The sequence below is a fragment of the Solanum lycopersicum genome, chromosome 3, assembly GCF_036512215.1.
Source record: "Solanum lycopersicum chromosome 3, SLM_r2.1".
NCBI classification, from domain to species: domain Eukaryota; kingdom Viridiplantae; phylum Streptophyta; class Magnoliopsida; order Solanales; family Solanaceae; genus Solanum; species Solanum lycopersicum.
Window position 1 is genome coordinate 12,968,703 of NC_090802.1, and position 19,828 is coordinate 12,988,530.

Here is a 19,828-nt window from a genome sequence, read left to right on the forward strand (position 1 = left end):
TACTAGTCTCACTCAAGTTCTCATGACAACACCTCGACCTTTTCAGATCAGTATCCAAAACTGGTTCCTTAGACTAACTCGGTCATATTACTTCAAATCCCCATTATCAACTAAGTTCAAAGCACTAAAAATTATAGCCTATCCTAACACTTAAAACTATACACCAGACCATGGTCATCAACTATAACTTAGCAAAATAGATAAAATACAATCATAATCACAAGTATAATATAGCCTAGACTCTCAGTTCTCACCCTAAGTTGATATGAACGATAATCATGAACAACATCAACATCAGTATAACAAAACATATTTGATTGATCACATCTTTCAAATAACTAGGACCTCTTAAGGATCCTTAAAACATCATTCACAGTGTTTAACATGCAAACTTGATCTACATAAGAATCATTCCAATATTTAAACACAAATCCCAACCACTTATGGACCCACATGTACAATCCATTATGAAGAAGTAATCCCAGTTCACTCAGTGAACCAATATGTAAATACGATTCTCTCATGGAATTCACACCCAAACTTTTAGTGTATCGGTGTGGTCTCGCGCCAATCAGAGTTAGTATCTATATTAGGCTTGATATCTGAGTCACCATTGTAAGTGTAATGACGTGGTACCGCAGCCAACCATATATGGATATTTCTGTATCATGTGTGGTATTCAAGCCAACCATTAGTATATACCAGATGTGATATTTGAGCCACCCATGGGGACATCTTGTACGAAGACGTAATGAACAAGAATACTTGAAACCTAAACTCACATAGACATATTCATTGCATGAAATTATCAACATAATATCGCTTCATATGCTTTCATATGTTTTTACCAACATGCATTACACAAATGATAATAATAAGCAGTAAACATGCATACATACATATATTGGACAACACAACCATGCCTATATATCAATGGCCCAACATTGAACCACATTATGAGTACACATAGTTCCTGTTGATTACCACTAGTAACATAAATGACTAAGTCAAAAATTTCATAACACAAAGCCTTAAAATTATCACAAAATTACCCAGTAAGAAAACTCAAAGTTAACATTCACGAACTAGAAAACCACCCCCTAGTTATTATCTTTTCCCACCTTTGTAGCAATAAAACAACCTTTAACCATTTAGACTTTGTTCCCTAAGGCCTAGGCATGAAAACTCCTGTCAATCTATAAAATATCATGTAATTGGAAGCATATCTAAACTACTTAGTAAAAAAATCCAGCCTATTTGGACGTCAAGCTGTTGTGACAAGTAAGTTGTACGACTGATGATCTTCTTTCTTCTTCACAACTCTGAAGGTTAAATCATCTAATGATAACAATTGTAAGAATAATTAATAAACTACTCTTCTAACAAATACTTTGGAATTCAAACCGAATTTTTCTTCCCTCAAATATACTCAAAAACTCTATTTTGAAAGGGTTAGATCAATTTCTACTCTCAAGCACATAATCTATCAATGCTAACTCAAATTCAAGAGGTTTTCAACCTATTAATTTTCTATACATCAGAAAATTTACCTAGATTAATTTTCTATCCACACCATGATCAATCCAATGTTATTCTAAAGATTAAATAATCAAACGAGTGTAAGATCGATGGAAGGACTTACCTTGAAGGAGGAAATCGATGGTAAATTAAAGAAATCACAATTTTTTGCTCTATCCCGACCTTAAATGAGTTTTAGGAGTAAATTAATATTTTAAGTCCAAAAATTGCATTTAACTGCAGGTAGGTCGCTGTAGCATTCCTGCTATAGCATCCTCATCTTTTCAACACGAACAGTCTTCGGTGAAATGGTCTTAACTTTTTATTATGAATTCAAATAATGCAAACATCGTGGAGTTGTAAAGAACATTAATAGACCTTTAATTTGATAAGTTAGGAGTTACCTAATTCATTATAGGCTGAGAGATATAATTATTTGAAGTTTCCATACTTTAAACTTAAGCCCTAGTTTAAATCGTAAGAGCACTTTCAACTTAACTTAGTGAGAAGGGCATTATATGGACACATAATTCATAACTAATGCACTCACAACCAATGAATTGATCCTAACCCTATGAAGAATGTAACATCCCGTAACCAAAATAGACCAAAAACCAGTTTTTCTGACAATCTACAAATACAACAGACAGTGGCCATTGACGGACCGTATCCTAAGCCACGGTCTGTCTTTCACATCCGTTGATGAGTCAGAAACCCCCACAATCTTAGACCAGGAAAATTTGACTAAGTGTCAAACGACGGATGGACCGATGGTTTGTAGGTCAGACTAGGTCGGTGGTCTGTATCCGTCGATCAACACCCCATTCACCACTCTTTGATAAGAACCACGATTGACCAACACGGTCCATAGATGGACCTAGTTCTGATCGTAGATGAGAAATAGAATACAGTTAGGGGGAAAATACAGTTGGGTCAACTTTAGATGGTCATAACTCATAGCACAAAATGAATTAGGTGTCCCATGACCTACCAACAGATAGATAATTGAATTAGATTTCCATAGCCACCAACCTTGCTAAAGTCAGACCTCCAAGTAAAAAGTTATGTCTGTTTTAGTAAATGCCTGTCGAACATGCCCAACCTACGGACCAAACGACGGACCGTATATGGAACGACAGACCGTCTGTCCAGGTCATCATTTGGTCTGACAATAATTAACCCAGGAGTCTTTTGGCCTTTTTCCACTTTGTTTAAACCCCTTAAATACGTCGTTTTGACCTTAAATCATTAGGTTATAGTCAGTTTAAGCCTAGAAACATAACTAAAACTTACCGTAAGTCAAATCATTAATCAAAACTTATAAAATTAGAATCAAGAAAGGAGAAAAAGGTCAAGAACCCTAGTTCAAGAACGCAGTCAGGTTTCAGCCCCAAAATCTAAGTGTTTCTCCGTGAATTTAATCACCAGGTATGTGGAATTTCACGAGTGGGTTCTTTTCACTCATTGTGTCCCTAGTTTTGAATCAGTTCTTGGTTCTCTTATCATGATTAAACCTAGGGTTTCTCGAACTTTGATAGAATATCAGGAATTTACAACATATATGTTCCAAATCATATTATAAAGTTATTATACATTCTTTCACATGAATTTCATAACCCTATCTTTATATTTCATTAGTTCTTGAATTACACATGCTAGGTCAGACATTTCAGTTATTCAGTTATACATGCCTCAATTTTTAATGCATCATCATCAGATTAAATGTTGCATTCTCAGTTTGCACATTCAGTTTTGCGCTATCCAGTATTTACAAAAACTCAGTCATAATCAATTAGTTACATAATTCATGGGAGTAACATAATACTGAGTTGGACTAGGGTTCAACGTCCTTAATTAGTCCCAGAATTTCTATCCAAATAGGTTGTAAGTCCCCTCTGTGGGTAATAAATTTAGTGATCACACCAACATGCCTTTATACCTTTGGCAGGGTATATTGGTTCCTCTCGATGGGGTGTATACACCGGACTCAACATTTAGCTCATGTGGTTTTGTTGTCGGTTATTAGTAGCTCCAACAGTTTAGTAAGACTCTTTTGCATTGACCATTTATTAGTATACTCAGTATTCAATTTCAACATGTTATAAATTGGTCATTGCATTCAGTTAGCTCGGAGATTTAGTATATCCTATTCAGATTATTATACTTGCTTTTGTGCTTGTTCAGTTATGTTTTATTTCAGCTTTTTTTTTAATCCTACATGTTCATTACCTTTCAAGTACTAACATATATGTGCGCTCGTGATGTAGGTTCAGATTCCCATCATCCAGATCACACATAGATCAATTTCGATCTTCAATCCAGCAGATTTAGTGGTGAATCCTCATTCTCCAAGGATAATAGTCATGAGTTTCTTTTCAATATTTAGTCTTTTAGTTTCAGGTTTTGCTAGATTTAGTTGGGTTTTGTTCCAGTATTTCTAGTCTAGTTTAGCGGCTATTTTTAGACATAATTAGTTTCAGCTTAGTATTGAGTTAATTTTCCTTAGTATTAATCTCATTGTTTTCAAATATCTCAGTTATAGAATATAGGTATTCCCCATCTTTTGAGTTTAAAATTATGATTTAGTTTCCACAATATTTTGTATTCTTTAGTATGCTCATGATCATACCAGCAGGGTTAGCTTGGGATCACTTGTGGTCCTAGATACTGCGTCCGCTTCTTGTGGGTAGCGCGGAGCATGACAAAACTTGGTTTTAAAGTATTAGGTTCAAGAGTCCTAGATGTTTGAAAACCCCCCACTAAGTCGTCCTATTCATGGGTGTGAAGTGCACCACATCTAATGAGAGGGAGGCTACAAAGTGTTTTAGCAAAAATCTTCATTTTCTTGTTACTCTTATCGTGCATAAGATATGATCTTATTCCATTCTAACTTGACGTTCTAAATTTTAGATCATGCCTTCTTGTAGTGCTAATGATAGGAATCCGAATGCCATGAATGCAAAAGCAGCTCCTCTAGTCCTAAATCAAGAAGTCTTCAATGCTGAGTTCAGAAATGATATACAGATGTTGGCTCAAAGTATGACTAACCAGAACAATCGGGTTCATGCTTATGTTAATGAAAATGTGGATTAGTAGCAACAAGGGTCCGTGATTTTGTTAGGATGAATCCGCCTGAGTTCTTAGGATCACAAACTAATGAGGATCCTCATAATTTCTTGGAAGAGATCAAGAAGATCTTTGAGGTACTGCAAGTCACAGGGAATGATCGGGTTGAGTTGGCATTATACCAGTTGAAGGATGTCGATCATATCTAGTACACTCTGTGGAAGGAAAATAAGGGTACAGATGCAACTTCTATTACTTGGGATTGCTTTAGTGAGACCTTTCTAAACAGTTTTTTCCCAAGAGAGTTGAGAGAATCAAAGGCTCAAGAATTAATGAACCTAAGGCAGGGTAACATGACAGTCCAAGAGTATGGAATCAAGTTTAACCAACTCTCCAGGTATGCTCCTCACTTGGTTGCTGATTCCAGGGCTCAGATTAATAAGTTTTTGTATGTAGTGTCGGATTTGGTGAAAACTAACTGCAGAAGTGATATGTTACTTGGAGATATGAACATCTCTAGGCTTATGACTCATGCTTAGCAGGTTGAGGGTGATAAGATTAGGAACATGCTAAGGAGAATATGAAGGCTAGGATTGGGAACTATAATTATTCTCAACATAAATCAGGTGATTGAAATCGCTCGCATAGTAAGCAAAAGTTTTCAGTTCCCGCCCCTTCGCCAGCTAGTGTTCCATCCTCCAAGAACAGGTATGACCAGAAGGGTAGAGCACCAGTCTCTAAATCTCAAGGAAGTGTTTCAGGCTCCAAGACTACCCCACTTGCCCTGAGTGTGGTAAGAACCATCTAAGCGAGTGTCATGCAGGAAAATAGGGATGTTTTGGGTGCGGTCAGTCTGTTCACAGGTTGAGGGATTGTCCTTCTAGACAGGGTCAAGGAGGCGATAATGGTAGAGCTCAGTCTACAACTTCAGCAGCACTAGAAAGTCGCCCAACTCAGCAGGGTAACTCATCTGGTACTTGTGGCGGTCAACGCCAGAACATGTTGTATGATCTTCTGGATCTCCAAGATCAGGTTGGTTCTCGTGATGTAGAAACTGGTATATTACTAGTCTTTGACCTTGATGTTTATGCATTGCTAGATCAAATGGCTACTCTTTCTTTTGTAACTCTTTACATAGCAGTTCAATTCAGTGTTAGTCCAGAAACTATCTCAAAACCTGTCTCAGTCTCTACTCCAGTCGGTGACCTAGTTATAGCTAGAAAGATATACAAAAATTACCCTGTCACAATCTCTGTGAAAGTCCCCTCAGCAGATCTTGTAGAGTTAAAAATAGTAGATTTAGATGTCATTCTAGGCATGGATTGGTTACATTCATGCCTCATTCGATTGTAGAACTAGGATTGTCGTTTTCAGTTTCCAGATGAACCAATCTTAGAATAGAAGGGTAGTAGTTTAGCGCCTATGGGTCGATTCATCTCTTACCTTAAGGCCAGAAAGATGATCTTTAAGGGTTATCTCTATCATCTAGTTAGGGTTATGGATTGTAGCTCTAACACCCCAACTATTGAGTCAGTTCCAGTAGTTAATGAGTTTCAAGAAGTGTTTCCAGAAGATCTTTCCAGAGTCTCTCGCGGAAGGGAAATCGAATTTGGAATTGATATCCTTCCAAATACCCAGCCTATTTCTATCCCTCCTTAAAGAATGGCTCCAGCAAAGCTTAAGGAATTGAAAGAACAGTTGAAAGACCTTCTATATAAGGGCTTCATCAAACCTAGTATTTTACTTTGGGGTGCACCAGTATGTTCGTAAGGAAGAAATATAGTTCTCTCAGAATGTGCATTGACAATAGACAGTTGAACAAGGTAACAGTAAGGAATAAGTATCCCATCCCCAGATTGATGACCAACTTCAGGTGCTAGTCACTTCTCAAAGATAGACCTCCGATCGGGTTATAATCAACTTAGAGTCAAAGATAGTGACATTCTAAAAACAGCCTTCAGAATCCGATATGGTCATTACGAATTTGTAGTTATGTCATTTGGACTAACCAATGCTCCTGTATCTTTCATAGATTTGATGAACAAAGTGTTCAATCAGTACTTGGTCTTTTTCGTTATCGTCTTTATTGATGACATTCTCATTTACTCTAGGAATGAGGAAGAACATGCGAGTCATTTGAGAATTGTTTTACAAACTCTTAAGGATTTCCAGTTATTCGCTAAGTTTAGCAAATGTGAGTTTTGGTTGCAATCCATTTCTTTTCTTGGTCACATTGTGTCTAGCGAAGAGATCCGAGTTGATTCACAGAAGATAGAAGTAGTGAAACAATGGCCTATACCTACCTCTGCTACAAATATCACCGATTTCTTAGGACTAGTGGGGTGTTATAGAAGGTTTGTGGAAGGATTTTCATCCATAGCCTCACCCTTGACTAGATTAATTCAGAAGATGGTCAAGTTTAAATAGTCAAACGATTGTGAGAAAAACTTTGCAGAATTGAAAACTAGATTGACTATAGCTCCTGTCTTGACTCTACCAGAGGGTTTAAATGGTTATGTGATTTATTGTGATACATCGACAGTTCGCCTAGTTTGTGTGTTGATGCAACGAGATACGGTTATAGATTATGCTTCTAGACAACTTAAGGTGCATGAAATGAACTATCCAACTCATGACCTCGAGCTTGCAACGGTGGTGTTTACACTCAAGATTGTATGGTGTTCATGTAGATGTGTTCACTGACTATAAGAGCCTTCAGTATGTGTTCACCCAGAAAGAGTTGAATCTTCGATAGAAGAGATGGCTTGAGTTCCTTAAGGATTATGATATAAACGTGCATTATCATCCTGGTAAGGCGAATGTAGTAGCAGATGCTCTTAGTAGATTATCTATGGGTAGTGTAGCCCACGTTGAGGGATAAAGTAAGGAGCTAGTGAAGGATGTTCACAAGCTTGCTCGTTTAGGAGTTCGCCTTATGATCATATCAGATAGTGTCTTCCTTGGTAGTGGAGGTTAAGGAAAAGCAAGACAATGATCCAATTTTGCTTGAACTTAAAAATGCAGTCCACAATCAGAGAGGGGAGTTTACCCAAGGGGGAGATGGTGTACTTCGCTATCAGGGTAGATTGTGTATTCCTGATGTGGGTGAGTTGAGAAAGCATATCCTTGCGGAAGCCCATAACTGCATATATTCTATTCACCCTGGTGCCACTAAGATGTAACGCGATGTGCGGGAAGTCTATTGGTGGAATGGCATGAAGAGGGACATAGCAGATCTTATGAGTAAGTGCCCCAATTTCTAGCAAGTCAAGGTAGAACATCAGAAACCAGGAGGTATGACTTAAAAGATCGATATTTCTACTTCAAAGTGAGATGTGATCAATATAGATTTCATCGTGGGGTTACCTCATACTCGCATACATCATGACTCAATTTGGGTGATAGTTGATAGGATGACTAAGTCTTCTCGCTTTTCAGCAGTCAAGATTACAGATTCGCAGAGGACTATGCCAAGCTTTATATTAATGAAATTGTGAGGTTGAATGTAGTTCCTTTGTCTATCATCTCATATAGAGGACCTCAGTTTACCTCTCATTTCTGGAAGTCATTTTAGAAGGGTTTTGGTACTCAAGTTAACCTTTGTACAACATTTCATCCACAGACGGATAGGCAGGCAGCGCATACAATTCAGATCTTAGAGGATATGTTGAGAGCTTGTGTGATTGATTTCAAGGGTAGTTGGAATGATCACCTTCCTCTTATTGAGTTTGCCTACAACAATAACTACCATTCCAGCATTCAGATGACCCCTTATGAGAATTTGTATGGGCATAGATGTAGATCTCTCGTTGGTTGGTTTGAAGTAGGTGAAACACCTTTAATAGGTCCAGATTCAGTCATTATGCTATGGAGAAAGTGCAACTCATTAGAGATAGACTTAAGACAACCCATAGTCATCAGAAATCATATGCAGATGGAAGTAGAAGGGAATTAGAGTTCGAAGATGATGATTGAGTTTTACTGAAAGTGTCTCCTACGAAAGGAGTGATAAGATTTGGCAAGAAAGGGAAGCTCATTCCTAGATTTGTAGGCCCTTACAAGAAGAAGTATTACTTCATATTTCTCATTTTTTTTATGTACTTCAATATTTTCATTTAGATATATAGTGTTAATTTCTGACGTGCTTGTACATGCTCCTGCAATGTTTGAAGCTGTTAGCTTCTGATTTCCTATTTGAGCTAAAATATTATTTCTTTCCATGGGTGCTTTTCCTTTTCCTCTTTCTCTTCGTCTATTAGAGGAAGAATTTCCTGATGTCCGCATCACTCTTGTTATTAATAGACAAAAAATTATTAACTTAAATATTCTTTTGTAAGAAAATCGGGAAGACTATTATCTGTTTTCTTTTTATAATGTATTTCAAAATTAAAAGGTGCTAACAAAGCTTGCCATCTTGCAAACATTTGTTTTGAAACATCATGTTTTACATCTTTATTAAAGATGAATTTTGTTGCTTGACAATCGTTTTTTATAATAAATTTTTGATATATAAATTCCTTGAAATTTTAAAACACTTTTAACTATAGCCAAAAATTCTTTAGCTATAGTATAATTTTTTTGACTATTATTCCATTTTCCATAATAGAATTGTATAAGGTACTCTTGTTTTTCATTAGGAGAAATTTATTTTAAAATTTCCCTATAGCCACCTATCAGAAGCATTTGTTTTCACTATCTTTTGCCAATTCGGATTGGCTAAAGTGAGGCATGGTAGGTTATTAATTTTTATCTTAATATTTTTGATTGCTTTAACATGTTTACCAGTCAAAATTTTAGGATTTTTTCTAAGTCTATCATATAGTATAGTTGTGTCTTTAGCCATTATAAAAGGAGAGATATAATACAAAACTTCCAAGAATCGTTGGAGGTGAGTTTTATCAGTAATAACATCAGAGAATTTTGATACAAACTCTATACTTCTTTGGATGAGAATAATTTTTTCTTTTTTAATATTATGGCCTAAGAATCTAACATTGGTTTGAAAATATGCGAAATTGGTCTAGATATAACCAAACCATTTTGAATAATAATTTTCTTAAATAGATCAAGATGTTTACAATGCATTTATATGATTTTTGAAAATATCAAAATATCATCTATATATACGATGATAAAATTACTAAAGGGGTTAAAAGTATCATTCATAAATTTTTGAAATTCCAAAGGAGCATTTTTTAGTCCAAAAGGCATAACATTTCATTCATATTGTCCCATTGGGACGTTAAAGGCTGTCTTATATTTATCTTCTTCATGAATTCAAATTTTTCAATAACCTGATTTTAAATCAAATTTTGAAAATATGATAGCTTCATGAAGTCAATCCAATAAATTTTTTTTGGGAATAGATTATTTGATCCACTTTAAAACTTTATTTAACGATTTATAATTTATGAAAAGTTTAGGTACTCCTCTCTCTTGTTCTGCTTGTATATTAACATAAAAATCAGTACAAGACCATGGAGATTTTGATGGTCTTTTTAAACCCTTTTGGAGAAGAGTATCAATCTCCTTTTTTATATAAATTTTGATATTCCTAATTCATTTGACATAGTCTTGCCTTGGTGAGAATATTATCTTCCAAAAATTCTTCTTCACAAGGAAGACTCACCACATGCCTCTTCCTTTTTCAAAATACATTTGGGTGGTCCCCACATATTTTTAGAGAGAATTGATTCTTTAAAATCTCAATCTTCCTTGGATTTTAGGATTTTGTAAAGTCTCTTCAATTGTAAGACTATAAATCTCAGTTTTAAGAAAATCAATATATTTATTTTTTAAAGATATCATATCTTCAACCTCATTAAGAATTTTTAAAATGATTGAGATATAAAAACTATTCTTTTTTTTCTTCCTTCGAAAGTACCAGTTATTTTGGTCTCATCCCATGAAGTTATAGGATATATATGCAAGAAAAAGGCATTCCTAGAATGATTCAGTCAGAAATATTTTTTACTAAAACAAAACTTTCAGGTATACATATATTTTTTGTACATATATATGCTTTAGGAATTTTATATTCAATATCCATTTCATGGCCAGTAGCATTACGAAGACTATGTGTAGTCTTTTTAAAATATCTTGATGTAATAAATCCTTCTTGAATGCAATTTAAATCAACTCCACTATCAATTAGAGAAATAAAATCTTTTTTTAGGTTATAATCAATAAAAAGAGTAATCTTTGCTAAAGGTTTATGAGCTGTAATTAGCTCAATAGTTTCTAAAAACAAATTCTTAATATCAATAGATTCACTAGGGATGTCAGGAAGATTACTCTCTGGAACTTTAGGAGGATCATCTTCAGCTATGACATGTTTCCCATGATAATCCTTGTCTTTACTTTCTGTATAAGTAATTCTTTCATCAAGAATCATTATGGTTTTTGAGAAAAGATTTTTTTTTTTTGAGATTATTAATCTCCTCAACCAAGTCTTGAATTTTAGTAGGAATATGATGCCTTTGAGACTTCAATTTTAGTTTTCTTCTTACCTCTGTCATGGTATAAGCATTATTATGTGCAGAATTTTCTTTAGGAATTCTAGTATTACTAGTACAGATGCTGGTACTACCAACTTTGTCGATAATTTAGGACCTTAATGTTGGATCATCAATCAACCTAAGTATTTCTATCCAATTGTCATTACTTAAAACATTGATGTTTAAGTCCTTGAACTGAGAATATAACTGATAGTATTCATCCTTATCTTTATCACAAGGTTGGCCAATATGGCAAGACGTATATTCTTCCTCAGATGAGGACATGTAGTCTTCTTCATGAAGAACTTTTAGGTCTTCACTAGTAGAGGATCCCTCTTCTTCACTATTATTAGGGCTTGAATTTTCTGAAGAGGAATTGAGGAGGACTTTACATAAAGAATCCTTAATATTATCCTCCATATCAAGGCTTTTAATCTTATCTTTGACCTTGCAGTCTCTTGCATAATGACCAACTCTTCCACATTTGTGACAGACATTTGAGTTATTATTCTTATAAAACTCCTTTCTATAATCCATTTTCCTTTTTTTCATGTTTGTCTAAGAGTTTTTTATTCTTGTACTGCCTATGTGACTTTTCTTTATAATCTCTTTTTCCATTATGTCTATTAAACTTTCTAGAGGATTCAGGCATATCAATTGCAAACTGTTCACAAACATTCCCCTAATTGTTGTTTTTCATTTAAATTATATCTTTTAATTGTTGATTCAACTTGATCTCTTTACATAAAGAGAGACATTTTGAGTACATACACTTAAAAGTTTTCCATAAGTATAGTCATCATAATTAATACTTACTGCATCTCCTCTAAGGGCTTTTAAAACTTTTTTCTGCAAATAAAGTTGGAAGCCCATCTATAAATTTGGATTTCCACTAAGAGTTATTACACTCTGGTAATTTCATAACCCTTGATAGAAAAACATCCTTGTACCATCTAAAGGAAGTAAGGGTTTTGCATTTGAGGTTTTGGAGCATAGTCGTAATGATTTCACTATTATCTGACCATCTTCAAGAAAAATGTTCTATAATGATTAGAACTAAAGTGTAGATTACATTTGGAATTATTCCATTCTCATCCGTAACGACATTTAAAATGACCATACGTTGGGATTCTGAAAGATAATTATCCCACCATCCCTTTATTTGACCTGTAAATCCGGCAATAATCATGTTGGCGGTGTATTTTTTGGAATTCTTATTTGCCTTAAAGATTGTGCTGTACATAAGAATTCTATGAGCTAGATTATAAATTTGTCTATCAGTAAATCCATCATTATTTCACTCATAAATCTCTGTCCCACTAAAACTATTGGAGACATAATATTCTTGCGCCTCTAAGAGAATATCTTGAGGAGTCGGCCTAGGATAGTAGTACATCTTTTGAATTGATTTTCTAGCATGTTTCTCTGAGGATTTTATTAATCTTATCTTGATTAATATTATTCTTATCGATGATATCTTTCTAACTTAGTTGGAGGGGATTAATATTTAACCCTTGAAGTTGGAATTTTTCTTGAACTAATCTCTCAATATTACCAAGTTTAGATAATTTAAAGTCCTTAATTTCTGGAGGGGGTTGAATAGTGAGAGTGACTTTCTCCTTTCCTTTATCTGGAATTTTAGATTTCTCTAATTCCGAGCATAAATGACTAACATTATCATGTAAAGAAAGATTATGCTCTTCTAAAATGCTCACATAAACATTTGTGTAATTATTTTGTCTTATTAGATTTCAACATGTTTTGAAGTAATTAAAGCAGTATCATTATCATCAAACAATTCTGCAAAAGCAATAAAATGTACAATCTTATTATCTTGTTCAATTTGAAAAGATTGTTGAGGAGGTAGAAGAGATTTGGTAATTGAACTATTAGATAATTTATAATCTTGTTTTAACATAGAAATATAGCTATAAACATATTTCGTCATGAACCATGGTACAAAAGCAATAACTTTATTTGCTGTATAAAGATTATTATAAAAATCTTTTTGAAAAAATGTTTGTTGACTATTATCAAAAATTTTAAAAAATCGTTTTCTAAATGATTCCCATCTGGGCTGAAAAAATATATTTGAAATTTTCTTACTTACCAGTGATCCGGTCTAAAATCAATAAGTTTTGATCTATCCATGTAAATCACTTGGAAAGTCCATTTCGGACAACGTAGGTTCCATGTCAGGAGTAACTATATGATTTTCATTCTTGATATTATCAACTCTTTTTTCTTCTCTCATATAAGAGGTAGATACTCTAGAATTATCTTCTTCTCTAATTTGAAAAGTAGATGCTCTTGAAGGCATTTCAATAAAATAATCAACCGGAGATATATAAAATGAGTTAGTTCTAAGCATTCTTGAAGGAACACCAATATTATCCGCATAACTCATTTATAAATTTTGGTCAGTGTAATTTTATTCTCATCGTCCAGTTGGGAGGTGCTCAATATCAGAAATATCAGGATTTATATTATTTTTGGGTGGAACTGCTTCTTCGATCACTCATTCTTTAGGAAAATCAATTTCATTCCATTTACTAAGTCTTCTAGTTATAACTTTAGACTTACTAAAGTTTGTTTCTATTAAAGTTGTTTCATTTTTTAATGCATAATTTTACACACAGGATTTAAAGTATATAATGACTTGTAGTAAATTCTGTAACAAATGCATATAACTTCTGTACCCGGCAAATAATCGTAACCATGTAATTTTATACTTAATATTAAAGTATTTAGCGAATTCTCATCATTCAAAGAGATTTGCAAATTAGGATAGGCATTAAAATAAACATGGTCATATGCCAAACTGGTTTGAACTGTGCCTATAAGAGATATTCTCCAATTCTGATTTCTGCCATCCCTCAAAGTTGTTATAAAGCTCTCTGGTAGGCCTCTTAGAGTAAGGGGCTTAAAAACAAATTTTACCAAACCAATATGCATAAATCTATAATTTTCTCTATAAGGAGCGAAATCACTTTGAGATAATAATCTAAAAGTATCATGATTCGAATCTGTTTCTTCTGTGGATTTAACAATTTGTTTAAATCTCATTTTTTTCAAAAGTACTCATTTGGTATATAACTGTGGGTTGAATTTTAGGAATAGTCCATTTATTTAGAAGATCTAGTTGTTGAGGTATATCATATTCCTCTTTTCTACTGTTTTTAATAGTAGTATGTTTCTTCACAATGTTCATTTAATAAAATTGTTCCTATTAATAAAACAAATGTTTGCAAGATGACAAGATTTGTTAGCAACTTTTGATTTTGAAATACATTATAAAAATAAAGCAGATAATAGTCTTCCCGAATTTCTTACTAGCGAATATTTAAGTTAATAACTCTTTGTCTATTAATAACAAGTGTGATGAGGCCATCGGGAAATTCTTCCTCTAATAGAGGAAGAGGAAGAGGAAAAGCACCCATGGAAAGAAATAAATATCTTGGCCCAAATAGGAACCAGAAGCTAATAACTTCAAATATTGTAGGAGCATATACAAGCACATCGGGAATTAATACTAAACATCCAATGCACAAAGAATTCATGAATTTTATACAATCCAAACAAGCTCAGGGTAATAACTCACCATGTATAACTGACGAAAGAAATGAAAATATTGAAGTATATGAAAACAATGAGAAAGATGAAGTAATACTTCTTCTTGAGCCCATAGATTTACAATGAAAAGACGATCCATGACAAACAATGACTGGGTATTTTGATACATCATCATATGTTGTCCCAACTTATAATACAGAATGCATTATGAGATAATACTCTCATCTATTGGGTCAGCTAAATTTCAGCACTTTTACCCAGCCAATACTAAAACGTTTATAACTTTTCAAGATTCAATATAAAAAAGATATTCACCCCAGAAGAATGAGAAATAAGCATGATGAAGGAAAGAGAATACACCCACCTAGAACAAAAAAAAACAGTCAAGTTTAATTACTGGATTATATTGAGAGTTTTAATAAAACCTTGTTATATGAAAAATTCAATAGAAAACATTCACGGTTTATAAAAATATGCTCTCACGTTTATAAACAGCATATACCAAGTTGGTTTTGCCAATGGTGGATTTTATATGGTCCATCTATAATATACTGCCAGAGGAATACAAAACATTATATGTTGAATGGGTTGACGTATACCCAAATTGATAAAATTAAAAAAAGATGATAACTTTTTTAAAGGAATGCCATTGATGTATTTTTTCATAGAATTCTTTGTTCCGTAGATAATGAAATGGACAGTCGAAGTCCAGATAAATGAAGAAGGGTTTCCTTGCTTAAGGAGGAAATTCTATACAAAATTTTGGAGTAAATTACTCCAAAAGGATGTTGAAGGGAAAATCTATGGACAGGAGATTATAAACTCCATTAAAGGCTATCAAGATCAACAAGTGTCAATCAGAAGTCATACAAGGCCGAGATGATATCAGTCCTTTCAAACAAATAACCAGAAGGCTGCAGATGAAGAAATGAGTTATCCCAAAATCGAAACTTCTTACTTCATACATGGAAGAAGTCAAAAAAGATTTAATAAAAAATATGGGAATGAAATTTTCGGATAATATATTTATGGCTACCTCAAATGAAGAAGAAGACACTTGTATAGCAGGAGAATCCCAAAGCGTTCATAGCATAGAAGAGATGGACATTAAAACATTTCTTCAACAGTTCAAGAATCAGATAAAAGAATCTTCTAGTTCAGGCATGCTAAAGGTGAAGGAGGCTAGAAAAAACTAGTTGAAAAGACACTAACTTTTACAAAAGTAAAGATAATTGTAAGCTTTTATAAAGTTTAAGACCCCAATGTCAGTCCTATAATGTAACATGACGTAAGCACTGTCATAAATTTTAGACTTTTCTTCAGGTCCTTTCTATATAAGTATCTTTTAGTAGAAGGTAGAGAGCAGACTTTGACCAATCTCTCTTGTATTACTACTCTTGTGTTTTCACTACCATATAAATAAAATTGTTGTTTCGACTTAGAAGATTTATTGTTGAAAGTGTACTCTAATTAAGGTATTATTTTTCTCTCTTTCACTATGAATTTAAACGTTTTTAATATTTAAAAGCCTAAATGATAGGCTAAATACTTTGTGTTTGGCTAACAACAACTTGAACTATTACGACATGGTAAATAAAAGATTGTTCCGATGTATCTAAGGTCAAAGTAATGTAGTCAAGGGACGGGAAGATCTTGTCTTAGTCCAGTATTCCTGGTAAGGCCCATATTAGCTGTGAATAAGGTGTTGTTTGGGACGTTTTGGAACCGTAAAAATTCTTTCCACCCTTAGATTTCATGAATTGTAAACGAACCTGTATTTACATCGAAGCGATCCCGCATTAAATTTAAATTTTATATATATATATATATATATATATATATATATATATATATATATATATATATTAGAGCCCGTCAATATGAGTTTGATCCACTGAACTGGCTCAGCCGTGTTCATGATTTGATATAATTGAACTAAAACTACTAGAGTCCATTTAAGAATAAGACTTTTTTAGTTCACCTTAAGTAAGCCCATAGGTCTATGAGGCTTGAGCGAGTCTGAGCTGGTCTAGGTCATGAGACAAACAAAAAAACATTATTTCAAAAATATATAAGTAACGGCAAAGACTATACGTTATGAAAACTATCCTAACAGCAGAGACCAACTTTACCCTTTACTCTTAATTAAATGTCATTAATTAGGCTATTTATCATGAGTTACGGAAAACGATCCCTATATAAGCTATGGGAGATCACCACCTTGTAGAGAAATGATCATGAGAACTGTCTTAAATTTGTAGATTAATTCCAAGCTTGATCATTTATTTAGAAACAATTTGTGTTTGTATTACATTCCATATTAAACAAGTACAAACATTATACATTAAGGTTTACTACATTATATGCCATAAATTCAATGAGAGTAATGTCGAAACCAGCAGAAATTGTTTCCTCTGTCACATTCCTCTGCTTCATCACCTCTAGTATGAATCCACCACATAAGATTTGTACGCGAGTTTCCATCGTCATAACTAGTTAATCTTCTTGTTTTCTCCAAAGCACTTGTTTTATCATACATCCCTTCTAAAGCATACACAAACCCCTTCCACCCTTCTCCAACGCCTCGTCTTGCAAGAGCTGGCGTTGTCCATTGGACCAAATCTCTCACGAACCGAGCATCAGAGAATACAACTTCAGTAATAGGCAATAAAGGTAAAACCTGAATACCAAGTCTACATTCTTTCCATTCAGGCGGAGCAAACCAAAGGCCACTGTCCCTTTTATTAGACCATAAAACTCCGACTACACGGTTATTTTTCGTGTATTCCTCTACATACAAGTTGCTTTCCTCTTTAATATGCCACCAAGTTTGTGCTGAATGAATCTCCATTGCTGAAAGAGTTGATCCAATGGAAACAAGATGAGTGTCACCATACGCTAATCCCATTAAAGCTGCTGAATAGTACGCGTTCACCGCTTCACTTGTGCTCTCCTGGTTCCTTCCATCTGCAAACTCGGTTAAACCCCCTGCCCAAGAATGCAATTTCCACAAATCAAAGCACCTCAACCGCGTATAGTGTGAAGTTTCTTGCCTGCTTAAGTTCATGAAATCTGCCATAAGAGAATAAGTTTGTGGCCTATACTTTCTTCCCCACATTGGATCTATCTTGACAAGCACTGCAATAGCATAAAGGAAATAACCAATGTGGTAATGGTGATCATTATATACTCCGAATCCAAAATCAGCACCGGAATCCATTGAACCTTGTTTAGTTACAATTCCACCCCATTTTGTATCATAAAAGAAACCATTTGCTTCGAAAGTTCCATCTAACCAAGGTTCAATTGTATCCTTCAAGAATTTGCGGATTGTTGGGATAACATCAACGTAACAAACCTCTTCGGCAATCAATGCTAGCCTTGCAGCTCGTGCAATCAACTTCCCATAAAAGTAAGATGATGATAACAATGTTGAGATTAACGTTGAGTTCAAGTCCTCGACATCCTTAGTCAAAGCATCAATTATTTCAGAACAAGACTCCTCCTTTACACCTTTAATCGAATGCCATGTTACAGAAATCGGATCACTCTTCAATAGCCACGAGTCTCCAACAACGCCGACAAGCTCACCATCAATACTATTATACTTAAAATCCTCCAAGATAACACCTGAACGATCCGAGAGCAGTTGGACATGCAGGGGATGAGCAAGCATCAACAAGTCCCCCCATCCAGCCTTTTCCCACTTGTACTCGACACAAAATGGCTGATTGAAAACAGCATTACCAGATTTAGGATAACAAGAACTAAACCGATCAAGAACTGCTTCATAGTCAGAATTTGGCAAGAGAACAATCCTTATTGTACCCGAAAACTCATTAGAAGTGATATTATTCATATCATTGCTCAAATTGATTGGTGAAGACGCGTACAAAATCCATGTTTGTCCATTGTTAAGCCTTATAGTATATTTGGTGAGAGTAGCATTCCAAGAGCATTCAAGAATAGCATGAATGGTAGAAATCTTAAGTGCAACATCAACAATGACATTACAAGTAACAAAGGGACATCCTCTTACAAGAAAGAACCTAAGATTACTCGATGGAAGGTCCAACGTGACACTAAGATCACTAAATGATGAAATAACATGAGGTGCATTTGGATTAGGATTATTCAACATAGAAATAGTGAGATCAGCATTGAATATCTGGTAAATGAATGAAGGATTACGGAACTGAGGTGGGTAACAAATACTAAGAGATGAATTCGACGATTTTATAAGATATGGATGAATGTATTCAGGCTGATCACCATTTTTCAAGACAAAGTTTTGAAAGAAAGAATTTGTAGGCAAAGGAGTTGACAAGAGATTATGCGCGAAAAATTGAGACGGATCAGGAAGGACAGTAGATTTTGCTTTTGGAAACAGAAAAGGTTGTAACAATGGCCTAATTTGTTGTTTTTGTTGTGTAGACATTTCAGGGGATTTTGGTGGACTAATTTGAGGAGGTGGTGGCTCTGGCTGAGGAGGAGGTAATATATAGTGTTTCGAACGTTTCTTGAAAGGTGTCGTGACAAATGTTTTGACTCGCGTTGTAATCTTTTTCAACGCCATCGAAGGTAATTTTAGTCGCGCAATATTGGAACAACAACCAAACAAGATTGATTGTGCCACTATGTTTACTAGCCAATAAATTGAAATAATATAACAATAATAATAATAATAATGAAATTTCAACTGATTTCCAACCTCACAAGAGAGGAAATTGGGAATTAGAAAAGAGCAAGTTGGATATTGCTTACAGAGGCGTTTAAAAATAGGAAATGGTGCCTTGCCTATACACCAAGGCTTAGAGTATATGTATGTTTACCTTTGGGGTTTTGCACATATTCCTATTCTTTCATTTCACTCCATATATATATATTACTCCATTGTTAAAATTTGTGATCTAAAATAAAACTTACATATTTATCGAACTTTGAGAAAAAACTTATGTGTCATTCATTAAAAGTTTGACTCATTTATGTAATTTTCGTTTGAGAAAAACGTTCATCCATGTCATTATTTGTTAATTGATTAAATTTGCAAAATCATTTTTGACACGCGATCAATTATGATACGACCACATCATTGATTAAATTTTTTTAAAAGGAAAGACTCAGATGTGCAATTGAACTTTGAGAAAAAAAATTTATCTATGTCATTTATTAAA

General features: G+C 34.2%; 2 protein-coding genes across 2 annotated transcripts; one reads left to right on the plus strand and one right to left on the minus strand.

Annotated features, from left to right (window-relative positions):
- The first annotated feature begins 4,640 nt into the window (after nt 1-4,640).
- LOC138347416 (uncharacterized) lies at nt 4,641-7,766 on the plus strand. The gene is made up of 7 exons (XM_069295714.1): nt 4,641-4,792; nt 4,874-4,981; nt 5,233-5,377; nt 5,473-5,909; nt 6,696-6,938; nt 7,053-7,191; nt 7,533-7,766. Exons 1-7 carry the CDS (start codon nt 4,641-4,643, stop codon nt 7,764-7,766), a joined length of 1,458 nt encoding a protein of 485 aa, XP_069151815.1.
- Nucleotides 7,767-16,908: 9,142 nt separating this feature from the next.
- Nucleotides 16,909-19,508, minus strand: LOC101257148 (glucan endo-1,3-beta-D-glucosidase). Its single transcript, XM_004234644.5, has one exon. It carries the CDS (start codon nt 19,228-19,230, stop codon nt 17,029-17,031), a length of 2,202 nt encoding a protein of 733 aa, XP_004234692.1. The 5' UTR covers nt 19,231-19,508; the 3' UTR covers nt 16,909-17,028.
- Nucleotides 19,509-19,828: the final 320 nt, after the last annotated feature.

Excerpts from the sequence above, each read along its gene's own strand:
- LOC138347416 (XM_069295714.1), top strand. The coding sequence starts at position 4,641 with ATGAATCCGCCTGAGTTCTTAGGATCACAAACTAATGAGGATCCTCAT. Across the intron at positions 4,982-5,232 it reads AAGTTTAACCAACTCTCCAG|TAAGCAAAAGTTTTCAGTTC; the intron begins GTATGCTCCTCA and ends TCGCTCGCATAG. Across the intron at positions 6,939-7,052 it reads CTAGTGGGGTGTTATAGAAG|ATTGACTATAGCTCCTGTCT; the intron begins GTTTGTGGAAGG and ends ATTGAAAACTAG.
- LOC101257148 (XM_004234644.5), bottom strand. The coding sequence starts at position 19,230 with ATGGCGTTGAAAAAGATTACAACGCGAGTCAAAACATTTGTCACGACA.